General features: G+C 47.5%; 1 protein-coding gene across 1 annotated transcript in view; it reads left to right on the top strand.

The window, feature by feature from the left end:
• UNG (uracil DNA glycosylase) overlaps positions 1–19,273 on the top strand; it is a 46,489-nt gene extending 27,216 nt beyond the window's left edge. Inside the window, exons 5-7 of the mRNA XM_063913257.1 lie at positions 16,975–17,063; positions 17,900–18,078; positions 18,526–19,273. Of these exons, the coding sequence (XP_063769327.1) occupies positions 16,975–17,063; positions 17,900–18,078; positions 18,526–18,666 (409 nt within the window). The 3' untranslated portion in view covers positions 18,667–19,273. The remainder of the gene's footprint in view (positions 1–16,974; positions 17,064–17,899; positions 18,079–18,525) is intronic.
• The last annotated feature ends 4,781 nt before the right edge of the window (positions 19,274–24,054 follow it).

Raw genomic sequence — 24,054 nt, 5'->3', positions numbered from 1 at the left:
GTGGGTGTACCAGTCAGTGTATGTGTTCCCTCCTCTGCCTCTCATACCCAAGGTACTGAGATTGATAAGATGGAGAGGAGTAAGCACTATATTCGTGGCTCCGGATTGGCCAAGAAGGACTTGGTAACCGGAACTTCAAGAGATGCTCACGGAGGATCCGTGGCCTCTACCTCTAAGAAGGGACCTGCTCCAGCAAGGACCCTGTCTGTTCCAAGACTTACCGCGGCTGCGTTTGACGGCATGGCGGTTGAACGCCGGATCCTGAAGGAAAAACGGCATTCCGGATGAAGTCATCCCTATCCTGATCAAAGCCAGGAAGGATGTAACCGAAAAACATTATCACCGCATTTGGCGAAAATATGTTGCGTGGTGCGAGGCCAGTAGGCCCGACGGAGGAAATTCAACTGGGTCGATTCCTACATTTCCTGCAAACAGGAGTGTCTATGGGCCTGAAATTGGGGTCCATTAAGGTTCAAATTTCGGCCCTGTCAATTTTCTTCCTAAAAGAACTAGCTTCAGTCCCTGAAGTTCAGACGTTTGTAAAAGGGGTACTGCATATACAGCCTCCTTTTGTGCCTCCAGTGGCACTTTGGGATCTCACTGTAGTTTTGGGTTCCAAAAGTCACATTGGTTTGAACCACTTAAATCTGTGGAGTTAAAATATCTCACATGGAAAGTGGTCATGCTGTTGGCCCTGGCCTGGGCCAGGCGCGTGTCAGTATTGGCGGCTTTATCCTGAAAAAGCCCTTATCTGATTTTCCATTCGGACAGGGCGGAATTGAGGACTCGTCCTCATTTTCTCCCTAAGGTGGTTTCAGCGTTTCACCTGAACCAACCTATTTGTGGTGCCTGCGGCTACTAGGGACTTGGAGGACTCCAAGTTGCTAGACGTTGTCAGGGCCCTGAAAATATGTTTCCAGGACGGCTGGAGTCAGGAAATCTGACTCGCTGTTTATCCTGTATGCACCCAACAAGCTGGGTGCTCCTGCTTCTAAGCAGACTATTGCTCGTTGGATTTGTAGTACAATTCAGCTTGCACATTCTGTGGCAGGCCTGCCACAGCCAAAAATCTGTAAATGCCCACTCCACAAGGAAGGTGGGCTCATCTTGGGCGGCTGCCCGAGGGGTCTCGGCTTTACAACTTTGCCGAGCAGCTACTTGGTCAGGAGCAAATACGTTTGTAAAATTCTACAAAATTGATATCCTGGCTGAGGAGGACCTGGAGTTCTCTCATTTGGTGCTGCAGAGTCATCCGCACTCTCCCGCCCGTTTGGGAGCTTTGGTATAATCCCCATGGTCCTTACGGAGTCCCCAGCATCCACTTAGGACGTTAGAGAAAATAAGAATTTACTTACCGATAATTCTATTTCTCATAGTCCGTAGTGGATGCTGGGCGCCCATCCCAAGTGCGGATTGTCTGCAATACTGGTACATAGTTATTGTTACCAAAAAATCGGGTTATTGCTGTAGTGAGCCATCTTTTCTAGAGGCTCCTCTGTTATCATGCTGTTAACTGGGTTCAGATCACAAGTTGTACGGTGTGATTGGTGTGGCTGGTATGAGTCTTACCCGGGATTCAAAATCCTTCCTTATTGTGTACGCTCGTCCGGGCACAGTATCCTAACTGAGGCTTGGAGGAGGGTCATAGGGGGAGGAGCCAGTGCACACCAGATAGTCCTAAAGCTTTCTTTAGATGTGCCCAGTCTCCTGCGGAGCCGCTATTCCCCATGGTCCTTACGGAGTCCCCAGCATCCACTACGGACTATGAGAAATAGAATTATCGGTAAGTAAATTCTTATTATTTTGCCTTATATTCCTGCACAGCCTAGGAAAGCACGTCATTATCAAATGCAGCCTTTCGAACAAAGAAACAAGAAAGTCCAAGGTGCGTCCTTTCTTGCCAGAGGCGGGGGCAGAGGAAACCAGCTGCACAACACAGCTAGTTCCCAGGAACAGAAGTCCTCCCCGGCCTCTACGAAAATCCACCGCATGTCGCTGGGGCTCCACAGGCGGAGCTAGGCCCGGTGGGGGCACGTTTTCGTAAGTTCAGCCACAAGTGGGTTCACTCCCTGTTAGATCCCTGGGCAATAGATATTGTGTCTCAGGGATACAAGCTGGACTTTGAGAAGATGCCTCCTCACTGACGGCCCTGTCTCCCCCCACCCCCCCCCCCCCCCACCCCACCCCACCCGAGATGGAAACAGGGTTAACTGCAATTCACAAATTGTATCTTCAACAGGTGGTGGTCAAGGTGATTATTCGACCATGTTGTAGTCCCGAAACCATATGGTTCGGTCAGACCCATGTTGAATTTAAAATCCCTGAACATATACTTGAAAAGTTCAAGATGGAATCGCTCAGAGCGGTCATCGCAAGGGAGGGGGATTTTATGGTGTCTCTGGACATAAAGGATGCTTACCTTCATGTCCCCGTTTATCCACCTCATCAGGAGTACCTCAGATTTGTGGTACAGGATTGTCATTACCATTTCCAGACGTTGCCGTTTGGTCTGTCCACGGCACCGAGAATATTTACCAAGGTAATGGCAGTAATGATGGTGCTCCTCTTAAAACAAAAACAGGTGTCGGTGCATCACTGCACGAGAGTCCTGGGAAAGATGGTGGCGTCATACGAGGCCATTCCCTTCGGCAGGTTCCATGCGAGGACCTTTTCAATGGGATCTGTTGGACAAGTGGTCCAGATTGCATCTACAGATGCATCGGCTGATCACCCTATCCCCCAGGGCCAGGGTGTCTCTTCTGTGGTGGCTGCAGAGTACTCACCATCTCGAGGGCCGCAGGTTTGGCATTCAGGACTGGTTCCTGGTGACCACGGATGCAAGCCTCCGAGGGTGGGGGGCAGTCACTCAGGGAAGAAGTTTCCAAGGGCTGTGGTCAAGTCAGGAGACTTGCCTTCACGTCAATATCCTGGAACTAAGGGCCATATACAACGCCCTAAGTCAAGCGGAGACCCTGCTTCGCAACCAATCGGTGCTGATTCAATCAGACAACATCACCGCAGTGGATCATGTAAACTGCCAAGGAGGCTCAAGGAGCGGGGTGGCGATGGCGGAAGCCACCAGAATTCTTCGATGGGCGGAGAATCACGTACGAGCACTGTCAGCAGTGTTCATTCCGGGAGTGGACAACTGGGAAGCAGACTTCCTCAGCAGGCACGACCTCCACCCGGGAGAGTGGGGACTTCATCAAGAAGTCTTCGCGCAGATTGTAGGTCGGTGGGAACTGCCACAGGTGGACATGATGGCATCCCGTCTCAACAAAAAGCTACAGAGGTATTGCGCCAGGTCAAGAGACCCTCAGGCGATAGCTGTGGACGCACTGGTGACACCGTGGATGTTCCAGTCGGTCTATGTATTTCCTCCTCTTCCTCTCATACCCAAGGTGCTGAGAATCATAAGAAAAAGAGGAGGGAGAACAATACTCATTGTTCCGGATTGGCCAAGAAGGACTTGGTATCCAGAGCTGCAAGAAATGCTCACAGAGGACCCATGGCCTCTGCCTCTAAGGCAGGATCTGTTGCAGCAGGGACCTTGTATGTTCCAACACTTACCGCAGCTGCGTTTGACGGCATGGCGGTTGAACGCCGGATCCTAGCAGAAAAAGGGCATTCCGGAGGAAGTTATTCCTACGCTGATAAAGGCTAGGAAGGACGTGACGGCTAAACATTATCACCGTATACGGCGAAAATATGTTGCTTGGTGTGAGGCCAGGAATGCCCCTACAGAGGAATTCTAGCTGGGCCGTTTCCTTCACTTCCTACAGTCGGGAGTGACTTTGGGCTTAAAATTGGGGTCCATCAAGGTCCAGATTTCGGCCCTATCCATTTTCTTTCAAAAAGAACTAGCTTCTCTACCTGAAGTTGACGTCTGTAAAGGGAGTGCTGCATATTCAGCCCCCGTTTGTGCCACCAGTGGCATCTTGGGATCTTTACGTGGTGTTGAGTTTCCTGAAATCACACTGGTTTGAGCCGCTTAAAACCGTGGAGTTAAAATCTCACGTGGAAGGTGGTCATGCTATTAGCCTTGGCTTCGGCTAGCCGTGTGTCAGATTTGGCGGCTTTGTCACATAAAAGCCCCTATTTGGTTTTCCATATGGACAGGGCAGAATTGCAGACTCGTCCGCAATTTCTGCCAAATGTGGTGTCATCTTTTCATATGAACCAACCTATTGTGGTGCCTGTGGCTACTCGTGACTTGGAGGATTCCGAGTTACTGGATGTAGTCAGGGCTTTGAAGGTTTATGTAGCCAGTACGGCTAGAGTCAGGAAAACTGAGTCGCTGTTTATCCTGTATGCATCCAACAAGCTGGGTGCTCCTGCTTCAAAGCAAACTATTGCTCGCTGGATCTGTAACACGATCCAGCAGGCTTATTCTGCGGCTGGATTGCCGCTTCCAAAATCAGTAAAAGCCCACTCCACAAGGAAGGTGGGCTCTTCTTGGGCGGCTGCCCGAGGGGTCTCGGCATTACAGCTTTGCCGAGCGGCTACTTGGTCAGGTTCAAACACCTTTGCAAAGTTCTACAAGTTTGATACCCTGGCTGAGGAGGACCTTGTGTTTGCTCATTCGGTGCTGCAGAGTCATCCGCACTCTCCCGCCCTTTTGGGAGCTTTGGTATAATCCCCATGGTCCTTACGGAGTCCCTAGCATCCACTAGGACTTAGAGAAATAAGATTTTACTTACCGGTAAATCTATTTCTCGTAGTCCGTAGTGGATGCTGGGCGCCCGTCCCAAGTGCGGACTTCTTCTGCAATACTTGTATATAGTTATTGCTTAAATAAGGGTTATGTTATGGTTGCATCAGGTTTGTCTGATGCTCTGTTGTTCATACTGTTAACTGGGTAAGTTTATCACGAGTTATACGGTGTGATTTGTGTGGCTGGTAGGAGTCTTACCCTGGATTCCAAAATCCTTTCCTTGTACTGTCAGCTCTTCCGGGCACAGTTTCCTTAACTGAGGTCTGGAGGAGGGGCATAGAGGGAGGAGCCAGTGCACACCAGTATTCCTAATTCTTTCTTAAAGTGCCCTGTCTCCTGCGGAGCCCGTCTATTCCCCATGGTCCTTACGGAGTCCCCAGCATCCACTATGGACTATGAGAAATAGATTTACTGGTAAGTAAAATCTTATTTTTATTTGGGTATTTTTTTTCCAGTAGAACTACAGGTACCAGCGGGCCCGTTTTTCTCCCGCATGCTGGAACTTGTGGTTCTCCAAGTACCAGCTTGCGGGGGAGGCTTGCTGGGACTTGTAGTACTACTGGGAAAAAACAATATTCTTTCAATTTTCTCAAGGCTATCAGCCCCCCATCCGCAGCCCTTGGATTCACCCCTGGCCCTTGGGTGGCTTGGGGGGGGGGACCCCTTGATTGAAGGGGTCCCCACTCCCCTAGGGTACCACGGCCAGGGGTGACTAGTTGGATATTTAATGCCACGGCCGCAGGGCGCTGTATAAAAGTGACCCCCGGCTGTGGCATTATCTGTCCAGCTAGTGGAGCCCGATGCTGGTGTAAAAAATACGGGGGACCCCTACGCTTTTTGTCCCCCGTATTTTTTGCACCAGGCGTAGAGCAAAAATGTTATTAGATTCCGCCAGCAAAGTGTGGCGGATTGAAAATGACGAATTTACGGTCTAAAAGCACTGTTGCCGAATTTACAAACTTCAATTGAATATACTTTTGTCGAATTGCCGCATTTGTACCATTGCAGAAATGTCGAATTTGACAAATGTCGAATTTCAAAAAGTCGAATTTGGAAAGTCCGTTTTTTTGACGAAAAGTACTGAATTGCATTGTCGAATTTTTTTTTTATTTTTTTTTGGCGAAAATGTTCAGTTTTTTGACATTTTCGGGAATTCGACCGCAATTGCATATACCCCTGCGCCTGCTCCCACTTCTGTGCAGGCACATAAACGTAAGTGGAAAGATACTTCAATTGTGTTAAATAGGCCTTACCTTTTACATTTTCCTGGACCACTACAAGTGTTCCACGGTCAGGATAGTTTTGGGTGGGCTTTAAATAGTGAAGAAAAGCCCACTGGTCACTAAATTAAACTCTAGCTCAATTAGGTGAACTGCAAATACAATTTTTAAAAAAGTTAATTGCAGCTTTAAAGGCATATAACTTCAAAACCGTTGAACATATAAGCCTAAGATTTGGGTGTTTTCTTTACAACCAGGGCAGCATTTATTATACCAAATTTCTCTTACGTCCTATAGGATGCTGGGGTCCACATTAGTACCATGGGGTATAGATGGGTCCACCAGGAGCCATTGGCACTTTAAGAGTTTGAGTGTGTGGGCTGCCTGCTCCCTCTGTGCCCCTCTTACCAGATTCGGTTTAGAAAATGTTCCCGGAGGAGCCGGTCACAGCTAGGGGAGCTCTACAGAGATTCTTTAATAAAGGTGTTTTTTTTTATTTCTTTTTTATTATTTTAAAGGTAGGCTGCTGGCAACAGCCTCCCTGCTTTGTGGGACTAAGGGGGGGAAGAGTAGAGTAGTGTCCGCCCTGCGGGGTCTGAGCCACTATCTCCGCTGACAGGACACTGAGCTCCAGAGGGGATAGATCGTTCCCTGCCACAGGCGATCGCTCACCCCAGCAGCATGCCGCCATCCCCTTACAGAGCCAGAAGGTCAGTGGCGAGTGAGTCACCGACACCCCAACCCCCCAGCAAGCGGGGGGCCGGTGTGAAGATGGCAGCAACAGGGTGGGAGTGCAGAACTAACTTCGCTCCGGAGGCTCAGCGGTACTTAGTGCGGCGCTGTGAGGGGCGCCCTGAGCCAGCGCCTGAACCCTGCACTGGTCGACATGCCTGTTGGGGTCCGTGGAACTCGGCCAGCATTTCACCTCAGGCCAGTATAATCCTTGTGAAGAGCGGGAAGACAGCACCATTTTGGGGGCTGAGCTTCTCAGAGCTGACCCAGTAGTGTTCAGCGCCATCTTCCTGCCTGCACAGTGCTGTCCAGGAAGAACAAGTCCAGCTATCTCTCACGGTACCAGGGGCTTGTAGAAGGGGGGGGGGGGGGGGGGGGCTGCATGAAGACTATGTAACCTATTAAGGTGCACAGTCAGCTCTGGTAGGGGTCTCCCTTTACATTAAAAGCACTGTGTGTGGGTTGGCTCCAATCTGTGTGTCTCTTGCCATTCTTGTGGGTGAAACTCTGTCCTCCCCTGTGTGGAGTGTCTGTGGTCTCCATTAAGCTATGTCCAGGGACTCTGTTTCATATGCTGCAGAGAATATTCCTCTCAGGATGATCCTATTCCATGTAATCAGGATTGCACTGGTTTAGCACAGATACCAGCTAGGGAGCCTGAGTGGTTATCCTCTATCAAATCTATGATTTCTCAGATTTCAAATAGGGTTGCCCAAAATGAATCTGCAAATCAGGCTTTACAGAACTCTATGGCAGTCTGGCCCAGTTCTGGTACCTCAGGGCTCCCCGCTGTATATTCACATAAATGTGCTCTTGCACAGATCATGCAGGATAACACGGATACCGATTCTGACACTGCAGACGGTGATGGGGATGTGTTGCAGCATCTCTTGCTAAAGGGGTGCAGCTGATGATAGAGGCTATTAGAGATGTGTTGAATATTGCTGATACAACACCCGAGCAGGTAGAGGGGGCTTACTTCACTGAGAATAAGAAAGCCTCGCTAACCTTCCCTACATCGAAGGGATTAAATGCTATTTCTCTTACGTCCTAGAGGATGCTGGGGACTCCGTAAGGACCATGGGGATAGATGGGCTCCGCAGGAGACATGGGCACTATAAGAAAGACTTTAGATCTGGTGTGCACTTGCTCCTCCCTCTATGCCCCTCCTCCAGACCTCAGTTTGATACTGTGCCCAGTGGAGACTGGGTGCTTTTCAGAGAGCTCTCCTGAGCTTTCTGACAAAGTATATTTGTTAGGTTTTTTATTTTCAGGGAGCCTGCTGGCAACAGACTCCCTGCACCGAGGGACTGAGGGGAGAAAAGCAGACCTACTTCTGTGAGTTTCAAGGCTCTGCTTCTTAGGCTACTGGACACCATTAGCTCCAGAGGGAGTCAGAACACAGGTCTCACCCTGGAGTTCGTCCCGGAGCCGCACCGCCATCCTCCTCTCAGAGCCGGAAGATAGAAGCCGGGTGAGTATGAGAAGAAAAGACTTCATGATCTTCACTGAGGTAACGCACAGCAGTGCAGCTGTGCACCATTGCTCCCACACACCTCACACACGGCAGTCACTGTAAGGGCGCAGGGGGGGCCCCCTGGGCAGCAATATAAACCTCCTTTCTGGCAAAAGAGATAGGCACTGTATATATAAAGAGCCCCCGCCAGTTTTTATTATATTTAAGCGGGACAGAAGCCCGCCACCGAGGGGGCGGGGCTTCTCCCTCAGCACTCACCAGCGTCATTTTCTCCACAGCACAACTGAGAGGAAGCTCCCCGGACTCTCCCCTGCTTATCCACGGTGAAAGGGGGTTTCAGAGAAGAGGGGGGGGCACATAATTGGCAGCAAATAGTATTACAACGCTACTGGGTAAACACATTGTGTGTTTTTCCTGGGGTATTAGCGCTGGGTGTGTGCTGGCATACTCTCTCTCTCTGTCTCTCCAAAGGGCCTTGTGGGGGAACTGTCTTCAGGTAAGAGGATTCCCTGAGCGTGTGGTGAGTCGGTACGTGTGTCGACATGTCTGAGGTAAAAGGCTCTTCTAAGGAGGAGATGGAGCAAATATGTGTGTGTGGTGTCGACAAAACCGACACCTGACTGGATATGTGGAATTAAGTGCTGAGGTAAATTTAATGCACAAAAGATTAGAGAACAGACAGGGAATCTACCCATGTCTGTCCTTATGTCGCATGAACCTTCAGAGTCTCAAAACGCCCACTATCCAAAATAATAGACACCGATACCTACACGGAGTCTGACTCCAGTGTCGACTACGATGATGCAAAGTTACAGCCAAAACTGGCAGAAAAGTATTCAATATATGATTATTGTAATAAAAGATGTTTTGCATATCACTGATGACCCATCTGTCCCTGACACGAGGGTACACATGTTTAAGGGGAAGAAAGCTGAGATAACATTTCCCCCCCTCTCATGAACCAAATGAATTGTGTGAAAAAGAGTGGGAATCTCCAGACAAGAAACTGCAGTTTCCCAAAAGAATTCTCATGGTGTATCCTTTCCCTGCTAGGGCCAGGATACAATGGGAATCCTCCCCTAGGGTGGACAAGGCGTTGACACGTTTACCCAAAAGGTAGCGCTGACATACCAGGATACAGCTACCCTCAGGGATCCTGCAGATAGCATGCAGAAAAGTACTTTGAAGTCCATTTACACACATTCTGGTACACTACTCAGACCGGCGATTGTGTCGGCAGGGGTTTATAGCGCTGTAGCAGCGTGGACAGATACCTTATCAGCGGAGATTGAAACCCTAGATAAGGATACCATGTTATTGACTCTAGGATATATAAAAGATGCTGTCTTATATATGACATGCTCAAAGAGACATTGGTCTACTGGGTTCTAGAGTCAACGCTATGTCGATTTCTGCTAGACGTGTCCTGTGGAACATGCAATGGACAGGTGATGCCGACTAAAAGAGGCATATGGAGGTTTTACCTTACAAGGGTGAGGAATTGTGTGGAGAAGGGCTCTCTGACCTGGTCTCCACAGCTATAGCTGGTAAATCTGATCTTTTGCCTTATATTCCCTCACAGCCTAAGAAAGCACAACATTATCAAATGCAGTCCTTTCGGTCGCAGAAAAACAAGAAAGTACGAGGAGCGTCCTTTCTTACCAGAGGTAAGGGCGCAGGGCACAGCTAGTTCCCAGGAACAGAAGTCCTCCCCGGCCTCTACTAAATCCGCTAAGGGAGTCCGCCCCAGTGGGAGCACGTCTTCGACTTTTCAGCCACATCTGAGTTCACTCACAGGTGGATCCCTGGGCAATAGAAATTGTTTCTCAGGGTTACAAGCTGGAATTCGAAGAGGTGCCTCCTCGCCGGTTTTCCTTATCGGCCCTACCGGCTTCTCCCCCAGAAAGGGAGATAATATTAAATACAATTCACACATTGTATCTCCAACAGGTGATGCTCAAGGTTCCCCTCCTTCAACAAGGAAGGGGATATTACTCAACCTTGGCTGTAGTCCCGAAACCGGATGGTTCGGTCAGACCTATTTTAAAATTAAAATCTCTGAACCTATACTTGAAAAGGTTCAAATTCAAGGTGGAATCGCTCAGATCGATCATCGCTAGCCTGGAAGGGGAGGATTTTATGGTGTATCTAGACATAAAGGCTGCATACCTTCATGTTCCCATTTATCCACCCCATCAGGCGTACCTGAGAATTACGGTACAGTATTGTCATTACCAATTTCAGGGTAATTGGCGGAAATGATGGTGCTCCTACGCAAGCAAGGAGTCACAATTATCCCATACTTGGACGATCTCCTAATAAGGGTGAGCTCAAAAGAGCAGTTGTTGAACAGCGTGTCACTTTCGCTGAAGGTGTCACAGCAACTCGGCTGGATTCTCAATATCCCGAAGTCACAGTTGGTTCCTATGACTCGTCTGCCCTTCTTGGGTATGATTCTGAATACGGACCAGAAATGGGTTTATCTTCCGATAGAGAAGGCCCAGGAACTAATGACTCTGGTAAAAAAAACTTATTAAAGCCAAAACAGGTGTCAGTGCATCACTGCACTCGGGTCCTGGGAAAGATGGTGGCATCTTACGGGGCCATTCCCTTCGGCAGGTTCCATGCGAGGACTTTCCAATGGGATCTACGGAACAAGTGGTCCGGATCACATCTACAGATGCATCAGTTAATCACCCTGTCCCCTAGGGCCAGGGTGTCTCTCCTATGGTGGCTGCAGAGTGCTCACCTTCTGCAGGGTCGCAGGTTCGCCATCCAGGACTGGATTCTGGTAGCCACGGACGCGAGCCTCCGAGGTGGGGGAGCAGTCACACAGGGAAGAAACTTCCAAGGTCTTTGGGTCAAGTCAAAAAACTTGTATTCAAATCAACATCCTGGAGCTGAGGGCCATATACAACGCCCTTCGGCAAGCGGAAACATTGCTTCGCGACCTACCGGTTCTGATCCAGTCGGACAACATCACCGCAGTGGCTCATGTAAACCGCCAAGGCGGCACAAAGAGCAGAGTGGAAATGGCAGAAGCCACCAGGATTCTCCGCTGGGCGGAAAATCATGTAAGCACATTTTCAGCAGTTCATTCCGGGAGTGGACAACTGAGAAGCAGACTTCCTCAGCAAACATGACCTGCATCCAAGAGAGGACTTCTTTAGGAAGCCTTCGCACAGATTGCAAGTCAGTGGGAACTGCCATAGATAGACATGATGGCGTCCCGCCTCAACAAGAAGCTACAGAGGTATTGCACCAGGTCAAGAGACCCTCAGGCAGTAGCTGTAGATGCCCTAGTGACACCGTGGGTGTTCCAGTAGGTCTATGTATTTCCCCCTCTTCCTCTCATACCCAAGGTGTTGAGAATGGTAGGAGGGAGAGGAATGAGAACGATCCTCATTGTTCCAGATTGGCCACGAAGGACCTGGTATCTGGATCTGCAGGAAATGCTCACAGAAGATCAGTGGCTTCTTCCTCTAAGACAGGACCGGTTGCAACAGGGGCCATGTCTATTCCAAGACTCACCGCGGCTGCGTTGACGGCATGGCGGTTGAACGCCGGATCCTAGCGGATAAGGGTATTCCGGATGAGGTCATTCCTATGCTAATAAAGGCTAGGAAGGACATGACATCTAAACATTATCACCGTATATGGCGAAAATATGTTTCTTGGTGTGAGGCCAGGAATGCTCCTACGGAAGAATTCCATCTGGGCCGTTTCCTTCACTTCCTGCAAACTGGAGTGAATTTCGGCCTAAAATTAGGATCTATTTAGGTTCAGATTTCGGCCTTATCCATTTTCTTTCAAAAGGAATTTGCCTCTCTCCCTGAAGTACAAACTTTTGTGAAGGGAGTACTGCATATTCAGCCTCCTTTTGTACCTCCGGTGACGCCTTGGGACCTTAACGTGGTGTTAAGTTTAATTAAGTCACACTGGTTTGAACCACTTAAAACGGTGGAGTTTAAAAATCTCACTTGCAAGGTGGTCATGTTATTAGCCTTGGCTTCGGCTAGGCGAGTGTCGGAATTAGCGGCTTTATCACATAAAAGCCCCTATCTGCTTTTCCATATGGATAGAGCAGAATTGCGGACCTGTCCTCAATTCCTGCCAAAAGTGTTTTCATCCTTTCATATGAACTATTGTGGTGCCTGTGGCTACGCGTGACTTGGAGGATTCCGAGTCACTTGATGTGGTCAGGGCTATGAAAATTTACGTGGCCAGATCGGCTACAGTCAGAAAAACAGAAGCACTGTTTGTCACGTATCCAACCAACAAGATTGGTATCCCTGCTTCAAAGTAGATTATTGCTCGCTGGATCTGTAACATGATTCAGCAGGCGCATTCTACGGCGGGATTGCCGTTGCCTAAATCGGTCAAGGCCCATTCCACAAGGAAGGTGGGCTCTTCTTGGGCGGCTGCCAGAGGGGTCTCGGCGCTACAGCTGTGCCGAGCTACTACTTGGTCTGGTTCAAACTTCTTTGCAAAGTTCTATAAGTTTGATACCCTGGCTGAGGAGGACCTCCAGTTTGCTCAATCGGTGCTGCAGAGTCATCCGCACTCTCCCGCCCGTTTGGGAGCTTTGTTATAATCCCCATGGTCCTTACAGAGTCCCCAGCATCCTCTAGGACGTAAGAGAAAATTAGATTTTAAACCTACTGGTAAATCTTTTTCTCGTAGTCCGTAGAGGATGCTGGGCGCCCGTCCCAAGTGCGGACTACTTCTGCAAGACTTGTATATAGTTATTGCTTAAATAAGGGTTATGTAATAGTCTCATCGGTTTTGGACTGATGCTATGTTGTTTTTATACTGTTAACTGGATAGTATATCACAAGTTATACGGTGTGATTGGTATGATTCTTGCCCTTGGATTAACAAAAATCCTTTCCTCGTACTGTCCGTCTCCTCTGGGCACAGTTTCTCTAACTGAGGTCTGGAGGAGGGGCATAGAGGGAGGAGCCAGTGCACACCAGATCTAAAGTCTTTCTTAAAGTGCCCATGTCTCCTGCGGAGCCCGTCTATCCCCATGGTCCTTATGGAGTCCCCAGCATCCTCTACGGACTACGAGAAAAAGATTTACCGGTAGGTTTAAAATCTTATTTTTTTTGAAGAGGCTTGGGAAAACCCGGATAAAAAATTCCAGATACCTAAAAGGGTTCTGGTGGCTTTCCTTTCCCGGTAGAGGATAGAAAAAAACTGGAAAACCCGCCTATTGACTCGTCAGTATCCAGACTCTCAAAGGTGGTTTTACCTGTTCCAGGATCTACCGCTTTGAAAGAGCCGGCTGATCGTAAAATTGGTGATACGCTCAAATCCATGTACACGGCTTCTGGGGCAATACTACGTCCCACTATTGCCAGTGCTTGGATTGCCAAAACTATAGTAAAGTGATCAGGCACGTTACGTGAAGATTTGGATACTATGGAGAAATGTGATGTTGAATTGTTTTTACGTAACATTCAGGATTTCTGGTAGAATCCATGAAAGACCTGGGTTCCATGGCTGCGGGAATTTCTTCCATGTCTGTATCAGCTCGTCGAGGATTGTGGTTGCGCCAGTAGTCTGCCGACACGGAATCCAGAAGTGTGGATACCCTACCCTACACAGGTCAGGCTCTCTTTGGGGAAGCGTTCAATTCGTGGCACTGCACGGCCCGGAGGTGGGGCCGGTGGGAGCGAGACTCGGGCATTTAATTCTCGTCTGGGTGTCATCCGGCCTGGACCCCTGGGTGCAAGATATTGTGTCCCAGGGGTACAGGCTGGAATTTCAAACTCTCCATCCTCACCGATTTTTCAAATCAGGCTTGCCAGCTCTGCTGGCAGACAGGACTGTCCTGCAAGAAGCCGTCCAGAAGTTGGTGGAAGCACAGGTCATTGTGCCAGTTCCACCTCCTCTGCAAAACAAAGGTTACTATTCGAACCTTTTCGTTGTACCGCAACCGGATGGTTCGGTCAGACCCATTCTGAACCTGAAATTGCTAAACCCCTTTCTGAAGGAGTTCAAGTTCAAAATGGAGTCTTTAAGGACTGTGATATCAGGTCTGGAGGAGGGGGGGGGAATTTCTGGTATCCCTGGATATCAAGGATGCGTACCTCCACATTCTGATTTGGCTGCTGCATCAGGCTTATCTCCACTTTGCATTGCTGGACTGTCATTTCCAGTTCCAGGCCCTGCCATTTGGTCTCTCCACAGCACCGAGGGTCTTCACCAAGGTGATGGCGGAGATGATGGTTATCCTCCGCATGCAGGGGGTGAACATAATTCCATATCTGAACGATCTGTTAAAAGCATCGTCCAAGGAGAAGCTGTTACGGTCCATAGCTCTCACAACCCAGCTTCTCGGGGAACATGGTTGGATCCTGAATCTTCCAAAATCACATTTGGAACCAACCAGGAGGTTGTCCTTTCTGGAAATGACCCTCGACACGGAAGTGCAGAGGGTGTTTCTTCCACAGGAAAAAGTGTTGGTGATTCAAACGATGGTCCGGGATGTCTTGAAGCCAACCCGGGTGTCCATCTGTGCATTCGCCTTCTGGGAAAGATGGTGGCCTCTTACGAGGCCCTGCAGTATGGGAGGTTTCACGCTCGGTCCTTCCAACTGGATCTCCTGGACATGTGGTCGGGACCCCATCTACACATGCACCAGAGAAATACGTCTGTTTCCAAAGGCCAGGATTTCACTCCTCTGGTGGCTGCAATTACCTCACCTTTTGGAGGGCCGCAGGTTCGGGATTCAGGACTGGATTCTTCTAACCACGGATGCAAGTCTCCGGGGCTGGGGCGCAGTCACTCAAGGGGAAACCTTCCAAGGACGGTGGTCAAGTCTGGAAGCCGGCTAGCCGATAAACATTCTGGAACAAAGAACAGTCTACAACGGTCTTCTCCAAGCCGCCCATCTTACATAAACCGACTGGGCGGAACGAAGAGCAGAGCTGCAATGTCAGAGGTAACAATCATCCTCTGGGCAGAAAAATACGCGTTGGTAATCTTCATTCCAGACTTTGGATTTTGGTTACCTACCGGTAAATCCTTTTCTCGTAGCCTGTAGAGGATGCTGGGTGCCCGCCCAGCACTTCGTTTTCCTGCAAATTGTTATCTAGTTCAGTACAACTTTGTTTTGGTTACGTACTGCATTATTACTTGGTAAGTAATGTTTCAGCAATTGCTGAGTTTTCAAGCTAGTCCGCTTGATGTGCCTTGTATGTGTGAGCTGGTGTGAATCTCTCCACTATCTGTATAATCCTCTTCTCGAAGATGTCTGTCTCCACTGGCACAGTTTCTAGACTGAGTCTGGTAGGAGGGCCATAGAGGGAGGAGCCAGCCCACACTCTCAAACTCTTAAAGTGCCAATGGCTCCTGGTGGACCCGTCTATACCCCATGGTACTAATGTGTAGGTCACCAAAATCCTGTTTTCATCACAATCTGAAATGGTCAGTCTGAAAACTGAGTTGGTGTGAAATAACACGGTAGCCTTTCCAGCTGCCTGTGTTTGTTCTATGGGAAAAGGTACAGTGAATGAAATGTAGTGTAGTACACACCTGTAATGAACAAGGTCATGTGATTTTCAAAGGTGGCAGCAATTGATAAAACAGGAATAGAGGTGGTGCGAATATTCAAGGGGCATCCAAATTCAGACTACTCTGGAGGATGCGCGACCAATGTCAACATGTGGTAAGTTTTTTTTAAACAGCCTGTTGACAGTGGCTTGGTGCAAAGGACACCGTAGAATGGGCATCTGGCACCCGTTGCCTGCTCTCCTCAGGCTAGCACCATTTCAGTGAAGAGCTCCATTTTCTGTATTATATAATCAGTCTTTCCCTAGTAACTTGGCCTACTGAGCAGCAAATGCATCCATCCTGGATCCCGCATGTACCATGTCACTGATATTCAGTATGTACTGGACCTTGTTGAGTTCCTCCAGGACTCGTACTCTTTGAACTTCGTGGCCTTCCTTCAATCTGGGTAGACTCTTGGAGCCACTTGGAGAAGCTGTTGGTGGATGACTTCACTAGCAAAGAACAAGTTATGACTATTTATGACGAGAATGAGGCCAAAGCTAATTCAGTTGCACGGTCTTCATCCAATGGATCTCTTCCATTAGCCAAGTCCACTGACTGACTTATGGAGGCGCTCTAAATACTGAACATCCAGACATATTGGACCTAATTTAAATTTTTAGAACTCTACATTCCTCTCTCTGGAACAGATTTTTTTTTTTTTTTAAAGAGTTGAGAATGTATGAATTCATGCACATTTTTAAACCAGGCTGGGCTTTCCCTGACATGGTAGCATCCCACCCGAAAATGTATATCCCCCCCCCCCCCCCCCCCCCCCACACACACACATTTATTTATATATATATATATATATATATATATATTCTCCAATGAGTGCAACCCCCTTTCTCAAGAACGCATTACAGCACAAACAGACATAAGGTTGTGCTGTGATGTGTTCTTGAGAAAGGGGGTTGCACCCCGAAACGTTGAATCTCAATACAGCTTTCTGCATTTGTACATCTAAGTGTGAGTGCCATCTACCCATTGGGGATTCTGCAATATTGATTCGGATGGAGCACCTGATCCTGTTTTTTACCAGACTTTATAAGTTCCAGATAACTAAGACTTGATAGATTTTTTTTTGTTTGTTTGTTTTTTGTTTTTTTTTTACTCTAGAATTGTGACTAATGTTTACAACTTAATTTGCATATCAAAGAAACGTATAAAACATGCTGATAACTAATCCTTATAGATTAATATTACTGTATGAATTAACTATTGGTTTTCTTTTTTATTAATTTGTATGTGGTTTGTTTATTTTTATTCAGTCTTGAAAACATGTACAAGGAGCTGCAAACTGATATTGAGGATTTTGTACACCCAGGACATGGAGACCTAACTGGTTGGGCCAAACAAGGTAATAACTGATCCAAATCGTGCACAAGAAGTTCTTTGTTCTTAAGCACAAGTCTGTTTATCAAGTATTTATACTCTATTTCTATTTTGATCCACTAATTGCTCTCTTAATTTGTCAGTGAAGAGAATGCAGTTGATACTCCACCAACTCCTTCTCTGACGTTGGAGATTTGCCCCTGACCTGTGTCTTGCCTCTGTGTGATACCAATCTCTCACCTCAAAATATTTTCCTGTACTACTACCTAGTTATGAAACTCCCTATCCTGACCAGACGCCCACCCCACAAAGTTCTTTAATTAGTCAATCTCTTTACAAAGCTTTCAGGTTTTTTTTTTTTTTTATAACCCACTGTACTAACAGCTAATACTACTCAATCTAAGTTTTCTTCCACTTGCACTTTGCAGTGTAGATTTGCTATGGGGTACATGTACTAAGCAGTGATGAGCATCAAGAAGTTGCCCATGGCAACCAGTCAGCTGCTCTGTATAATTTATAACTATGCAAATTATAAATGTTAGTTCAATGCTGATTGGTTGCTATGGGCAACCAAGCTCATTTCACTGCTTAGTACATATCCCCCTATGTCTTTGCCCAACTGATTTAATCCGTAACAGAAAAATATGCTGAGTAGTAAACTTACCGCCACTAGTTCCAAATGTCTGACCTGTGTACTCTTCTTGTAGACTATAAGCCATCTCACATCTGCACCTCCCTTGCCTGTCATACATGTACTCCTGTCTTTATGTATGACTTGTCATTCTGACTAGATGTCGCTGCAGAGTTCTGTTGTGCCTTACCTATGCACATTGTCTTTTCATATGATGTATTGGCTGACAGGGGTTCTCCTATTAAATGCGGTGCTAACTGTCCGTGCACATAATGCCAATTCGCACAAGGACCGAGGCTGGGAGCAGTTTACGGACTCTGTGGTGTTCTGGCTAAACAAGAACCTGGATGGCTTGGTCTTCATGCTGTGGGGAGCCTATGCTCAGAAGAAGGGCATCGGTATTGACAGAGTAAGTGTCAATGAACCCAGAAAGGAGTGTGGTATAATAAAAAAGCAGTACTTTAGAAAATGTCTGTCTTGATTTGTCAGTGTTGCTGTAAGTCCTGAATCAAAGATCTAATCCAATTGTCCATCATTAAAAGTCCCCAAACTTACTGCTGGGTGAATTCTATTCATGAATGTACAATACACTGTATAAAGTTTTAATTCTATTCTATCAAATGCTATCTTTCCTGTCCTCTGTGGCCCAGTGTTTTTAGCTGGTGTAACAATTTTGTACTGAAATTATATTCCAGAATATGTATCTTAAAGTACTAGTTGTAGTAATGATGGCCTCTAGTGGAGGATACTTTTCAACTCAACTTTTGACATTTGTGGTTAGTGGCCTTCTATAATTAAGCCAGAGCCATGTGAAGCTTCTTCACACAACTGCGTTTGTTTTTCTTCTCCCTTGCAGAAACGTCATCGTGTTCTGCAAACTGTCCATCCTTCCCCTCTCTCTGCACACAGAGGATTTTTTGGTTGTCATCATTTCTCTAAAACAAACTCCTTTCTACAAGACTTGGGGAAAGAACCTATTGACTGGAAAGCCTTGTGATCAGTGGGAGCAATAATACTCCGGTTTTACAAGATGGATCACACAAGAAAGTGTTCTAAACTTCGTTAGAGTATACAGTTATTTGGTAATCTGCGGCAGTGACGGTTCTGGTATATGGTCTGAATGCATTACCACTAACCCTTCGTTGTGTGTTCCGATGAGTTTTCAGACTAAACTTGAGTGTTTCACTTTAGCAGCAGTTAATGAGAATTAGTTAACTTTACAAAATAGGTTCTGCCTTCAGTTGGAAAGCATAATAGGGACCGATCAATGAGCAAGAGAGTACATATTACGGAGATGCATGTTTCTGGACAAGTGTTTCATTGTTCGGCATGGGAATTACCTTCCAGTTGCTTAAAGCACTTTCCAGTATAGATCAGTCGTGCACATACAATCAAAATATTTTTCTTAAATGATCGGTTCTCTAGAAGTGTAGCCTGTATTCTTAGGCATAACTTTAATTTGTAGTTCTTCATAATGCACATATGTATAATATACATAAAGTTTGTACATATTGTAAACATGGGAAGTGAAGGTGTAGTGTGTGTATAAGCTTATAATGTATTCTCCAGTTTTTGGAATAAATTTGTATTTTATTTATGGAAAACCATGTGTCCAGTGTTTGATTTAGAACGAAATACTTTCTATTTAAACCATAAAACTAAATAAATAGGCACTCAAGGGCTTTTTGTAGATAATAAATGAATTCTTTAAATTACAATCATAGACTTAGTATATGCTACTGTATAAAGCGTGACATTTCGCGCGCAATGACTTCAGGGCAACACACTGCTAGTATAGACTGACAAACCTAAAATAAGGCTTGCCACCATTTTGTAGGAAGATTACCACTGCGTGTGGACTCGTGACTTCACGTCATGCTGGTCTGGCTTCCGGTCATAATATATATTAAAATATAATTTTTTCCAATTATTAAATGAAAAATGCATTATACTGCTCAATAATATATTTTTTCATTAAATCATGAACTGTGTATACATTTAGCAGATTTTTATCACGTTGAGGATATTGACCACCATTTGAGGCCTTTCTTTGTATCCTACCACATCCCATTCATTAATTTCAATATGATTTCATAAAGGCCCTCTCATTTTACCCTTGTCTAGGATTTTTAATTATTACGACTATTTTGGGGGGTGCAGGCGTTTATCAAAACTGGAAAAACTGAATTGTCTGTAGCATCCATTAACATTGTAGACACATGGAGCTTATAGCACTATAAAATTAAGCTTCCTGGAAGCCATGAGGGATGTGAAGGTAGCTATTCTTGATATGAAAGAATTCCAGAAATTGTCCTTCCATCATGTTTTGAATTGCGAACAAACCTCTCCACCGTAAATCACTCCCTCGTAAGTAATTTATTCAGAGCTTTCACATACAGGATCAAAGAGCAGGAAGAGGTATTAAGACCATAGCCCTCTCATCCAGGACAGAAGATTGCAACATCTATCCACCCTTGAATGGTGTGGAAAGAGCATTTTGCATTCCAGGTGTCTTTGAACTTGAGAGATGAAAAAGGGTTTGTATTAAGCTATGGAAAAACTTTCAAAATTCCAGTTTGAGGACAGTGAGCACCCAAAGGTAGGAAATCGGGAGTCTCCAAAAAGGACACTAGTCTGAACAACCTTTTACAGCTGGGAATCCGAATTACTGCGGTCACCAACCTTTGGGTTATTCTCATGGAAAAGCAGATAAGGGAGTTTCTCTAACGTCCTAGTGGATGCTGGGGACTCCGTAAGGACCATGGGGAATAGACAAGCTCCGCAGGAGACTGGGCACTCTAAAGAAAGATTTAGTACTATCTGGTGTGCACTGGCTCCTCCCTCTATGCCCCTCCTCCAGACCTCTGTTAGAATCTGTGCCCGGCTGAGCTGGGTGCTCCTAGTGGGCTCTTCTGAGCTTGCTAGATTAGAAAGTATTTTGTTAGGTTTTTTTGTTTTCAGAGAGCTTCTGCTGGCAACAGACTCTCTGCTACGAGGGACTGAGGGGAGAGAAGCAAACCTACTCACGGCAGCTAGGTAGCGCTTCTCAGGCTACTGGACACCATTAGCTCCAGAGGGATCGAACACAGGTACCTAACCTTGATCGTCCGGAGCTGCGCCGCCGTCCCCCTCGCAGAGCCAGAAGAACAGAAGCAGCAGAAGCATGAAGACATCGAAATCGGCGGCTGAAGACTCCTGTCTTCACTTAAGGTAGCGCACAGCACTGCAGCTGTGCGCCATTGCTCCCACAGCACACCGCACACTCCGGTCACTGTAGGGTGCAGGGGGGGGGGGCGGGGGGCGCCCTGGGCAGCAATTAAATACCTTTTTTGGCAAAAAGACATATAGACAGTCTGGGACTGTATATATGCCAGAGCCCCCGCCATTTTTTACACATTAAAGCGGGACAGAAGCCTGCCGCTGAGGGGGCGGGGCCTTCAGCACACCAGCGCCATTTTCTCTTCACAGCTCCGCTGGAAGGACGCTCCCCAGGCTCTCCCCTGCAGTATACAGGTGCAATAGAGGGTAAAAAAGAGAGGGGGGGACGACATAAATTTAGGCGCTGTATGTGTATATATATATATCAGCAGCTACAGGGTAAACACGAAGTTAGTGTAATCCCTGGGTTATATAGCGCTGGGGTGTGTGCTGGCATACTCTCTCTGTCTCCCCAAAAGCCTTTGTGGGGTCCTGTCCTCAGTCAGAGCATTCCCTGTGTGTGTGCTGTGTGTCGGTACGCCTGTGTCGACATGTTTGATGAGGAAGGATACGTGGAGGCAGCTGAGTGTGGTGACTGTGCCGACACCTGATTGGATGGATATGTGGAAGGTGTTAAATGATAATGTAAACTCCTTGCATAACAGATTGGATAAAACTGTAACCGGGGGACAGGCAGGGTCTCAACCCGTGCCTGATCCTACAGCGCAGAGGCCGTCAGGGTCCCAAAAGCGCACACTATCCCAGTTAGTTGACACAGATGTCGACACGGAATCTGACTCCAGTGTCGATGACGATGAGGCAAAGTTGCAGCCTAAAATGACTAAAGCCATACGCTACATGATTGTAGCTATGAAGGATGTATTACACATTTCTGAGGAAAATCCTGTCCCTGACGAGGATTTATATGTATGGGGAGAAAAAGCATGAAGTGACTTTTCCCCCTTCACATGAATTAAATGAATTATGTGAAAAAGCGTGGGATTCCCCTGACAGGAAGGTGATAGTTTACTTATGGCGTATCCTTTCCCGCCAACGGACAGGTTACGCTGGGAATCCTCCCCTAGGGTAGACAAGGCGTTGACACGCTTATCCAAGAAGGTGGCCCTGCCGTCTCCGGATACGGTTCTAAAGGATCCTGCGGATAGAAAGCAGGAAGCTATCCTGAAGTCAGTTTATACACATTCTGGCACACTGCTGAGGCCAGCAATTGCTTCGGCCTGGATGTGTAGTGCGGTAGCTGCATGGACGGATTCTCTTTCTGAGGAGTTGGATACCCTGGACAGGGACACTGTTCTACTGACCCTGGCACATATCAAGGACTCGGTCCTATATATGCGGGATGCCCAGAGGGACATTTGCCTGCTGGGCTCTAGAGTTAACGCTATGTCTATTTCTGCCAGAAGGGTCTTATGGACTCGGCAATGGACAGGGGATACCGACTCTAAAAAACACATGGAGGTTTTACCTTATAAGGGTAAGGAATTGTTTGGGGACGGTCTCTCGGACCTAGTTTCCACAGCTACGGCTGGCAAGTCAAATTTCTTGCCTTATGTCCCTCCACAACCTAAGAAAGCACCGTATTATCAAATGCAGTCCTTTCGTTCTCAGAGGAGCAAGAAGGTCAGAGGTGCGTCCTTTCTTGCCAGAGGCAGGGGTAGAGGAAAAAAGCTGCACCACGCAGCTAGTTCCCAGGAACAAAAGTCTTCCCCGGCTTCCACTAAATCCACCGCATGACGCTGGGGCTCCACAGGCGGAGCCAGGAGCTGTGGGGGCGCGTCTCCGACATTTCAGCCACCAGTGGGTTCGCTCACAGGTGGATCCTTGGGCTATACAAATTGTGTCTCAGGGATACAAGCTGGAATTCGAGGTGATGCCCCCTCACCGTTACCTAAAATCGGCCTTACCAGCTTCCCCCATGGAAAGGGAGATAGTGGTGGAGGCAATTCACAAACTTTTTCTCCAGAAAGTGGTGGTAGAGGTCCCCCCCCCCTTCAACGGGGAAGGGGCTACTATTCCACTATGTTTGTGGTACCGAAACCGGACGGTTCGGTCGGACCCATTTTAAATTTAAAATCCCTGAACTTTTATCTGAAGACATTCAAGTTCAAAATGGAATCGCTCAGAGCGGTCATTGCAAGCCTGGAGGAAGGGGATTTTATGGTGTCTCTGGACATCAAGGATGCTTACTTGCATGTCCCCATTTATCCGCCTCATCAGGAGTACCTCAGGTTTGTGGTACGGGACTGTCATTACCCATTCCAGACGTTGCCGTTTGGCCTGTCCACGGCACCGAGAGTTTTTACCAAGGTGATGGCGGAGATGATGGTGCTCCTTCAGAAGCAAGGGGTTACAATTATCCCATACTTGGACGATCTCCTCATAAAGGCGAGGTCCAGGGAGCAGTTGCTGATCAGTGTAGCACACACTCAGGAAGTGTTGCGTCAGCGCGGCTGGATTCTGAAAATTCCAAAGTCGCAGCTGATTCCTGCGACGCGTCTGCCCTTCCTAGGCATGATTCTGGACACAGACCAGAAGAAGGTGTTTCTCCCGGAGGAGAAGGCTCAGGAGCTCGTGACTCTGGTCCGAGACCTCCTAAAGCCAAAACAGGTGTCGGTGCATCACTGCACAAGAGTCCTGGGAAAGATGGTGGCGTCTTACGAAGCCACTCCCTTCGGCAGGTTCCATGCGAGGATCTTTCAGTGGGATCTGCTGGACAAGTGGTCCGGATCGCATCTTCAGATGCATCGGATGATCACCCTGTCCCCCAGGGCCAGGGTGTCTCTTCTGTGGTGGCTGCAAAGTGCTCACCTCCTCGAGGGCCGCAGTTTCGGCATACCGGACTGGGTCCTGGTGACCACGGATGCAAGCCTCCGAGGATGGGGGGGCAGTCACTCAAGGAAGAAACTTCCAAGGGTTGTGGTCAAGTCAGGAGACTTGTCTGAACATCAATATCCTGGAACTAAGGGCCATATACAACGCCCTGAGTCAAGCGGAGCCTCTGCTTCGAAACCAACCGGTGCTGATTCAGTCAGACAACATCACGGCAGTGGCCCATGTGAACCGCCAGGGCGGCACAGGAAGCAGGGTGGCAATGGCAGAGGCCACCAGGATTCTCCGGTGGGCGGAGAATCACGTACTAGCACTGTCAGCAGTGTTCATTCCGGGA

The sequence above is a fragment of the Pseudophryne corroboree genome, chromosome 1 (assembly GCF_028390025.1).
Source record: "Pseudophryne corroboree isolate aPseCor3 chromosome 1, aPseCor3.hap2, whole genome shotgun sequence".
In the NCBI taxonomy this organism is placed as follows: Eukaryota; Metazoa; Chordata; class Amphibia; order Anura; family Myobatrachidae; genus Pseudophryne; species Pseudophryne corroboree.
This window is presented reverse-complemented; position numbering and strand designations above follow the sequence as displayed.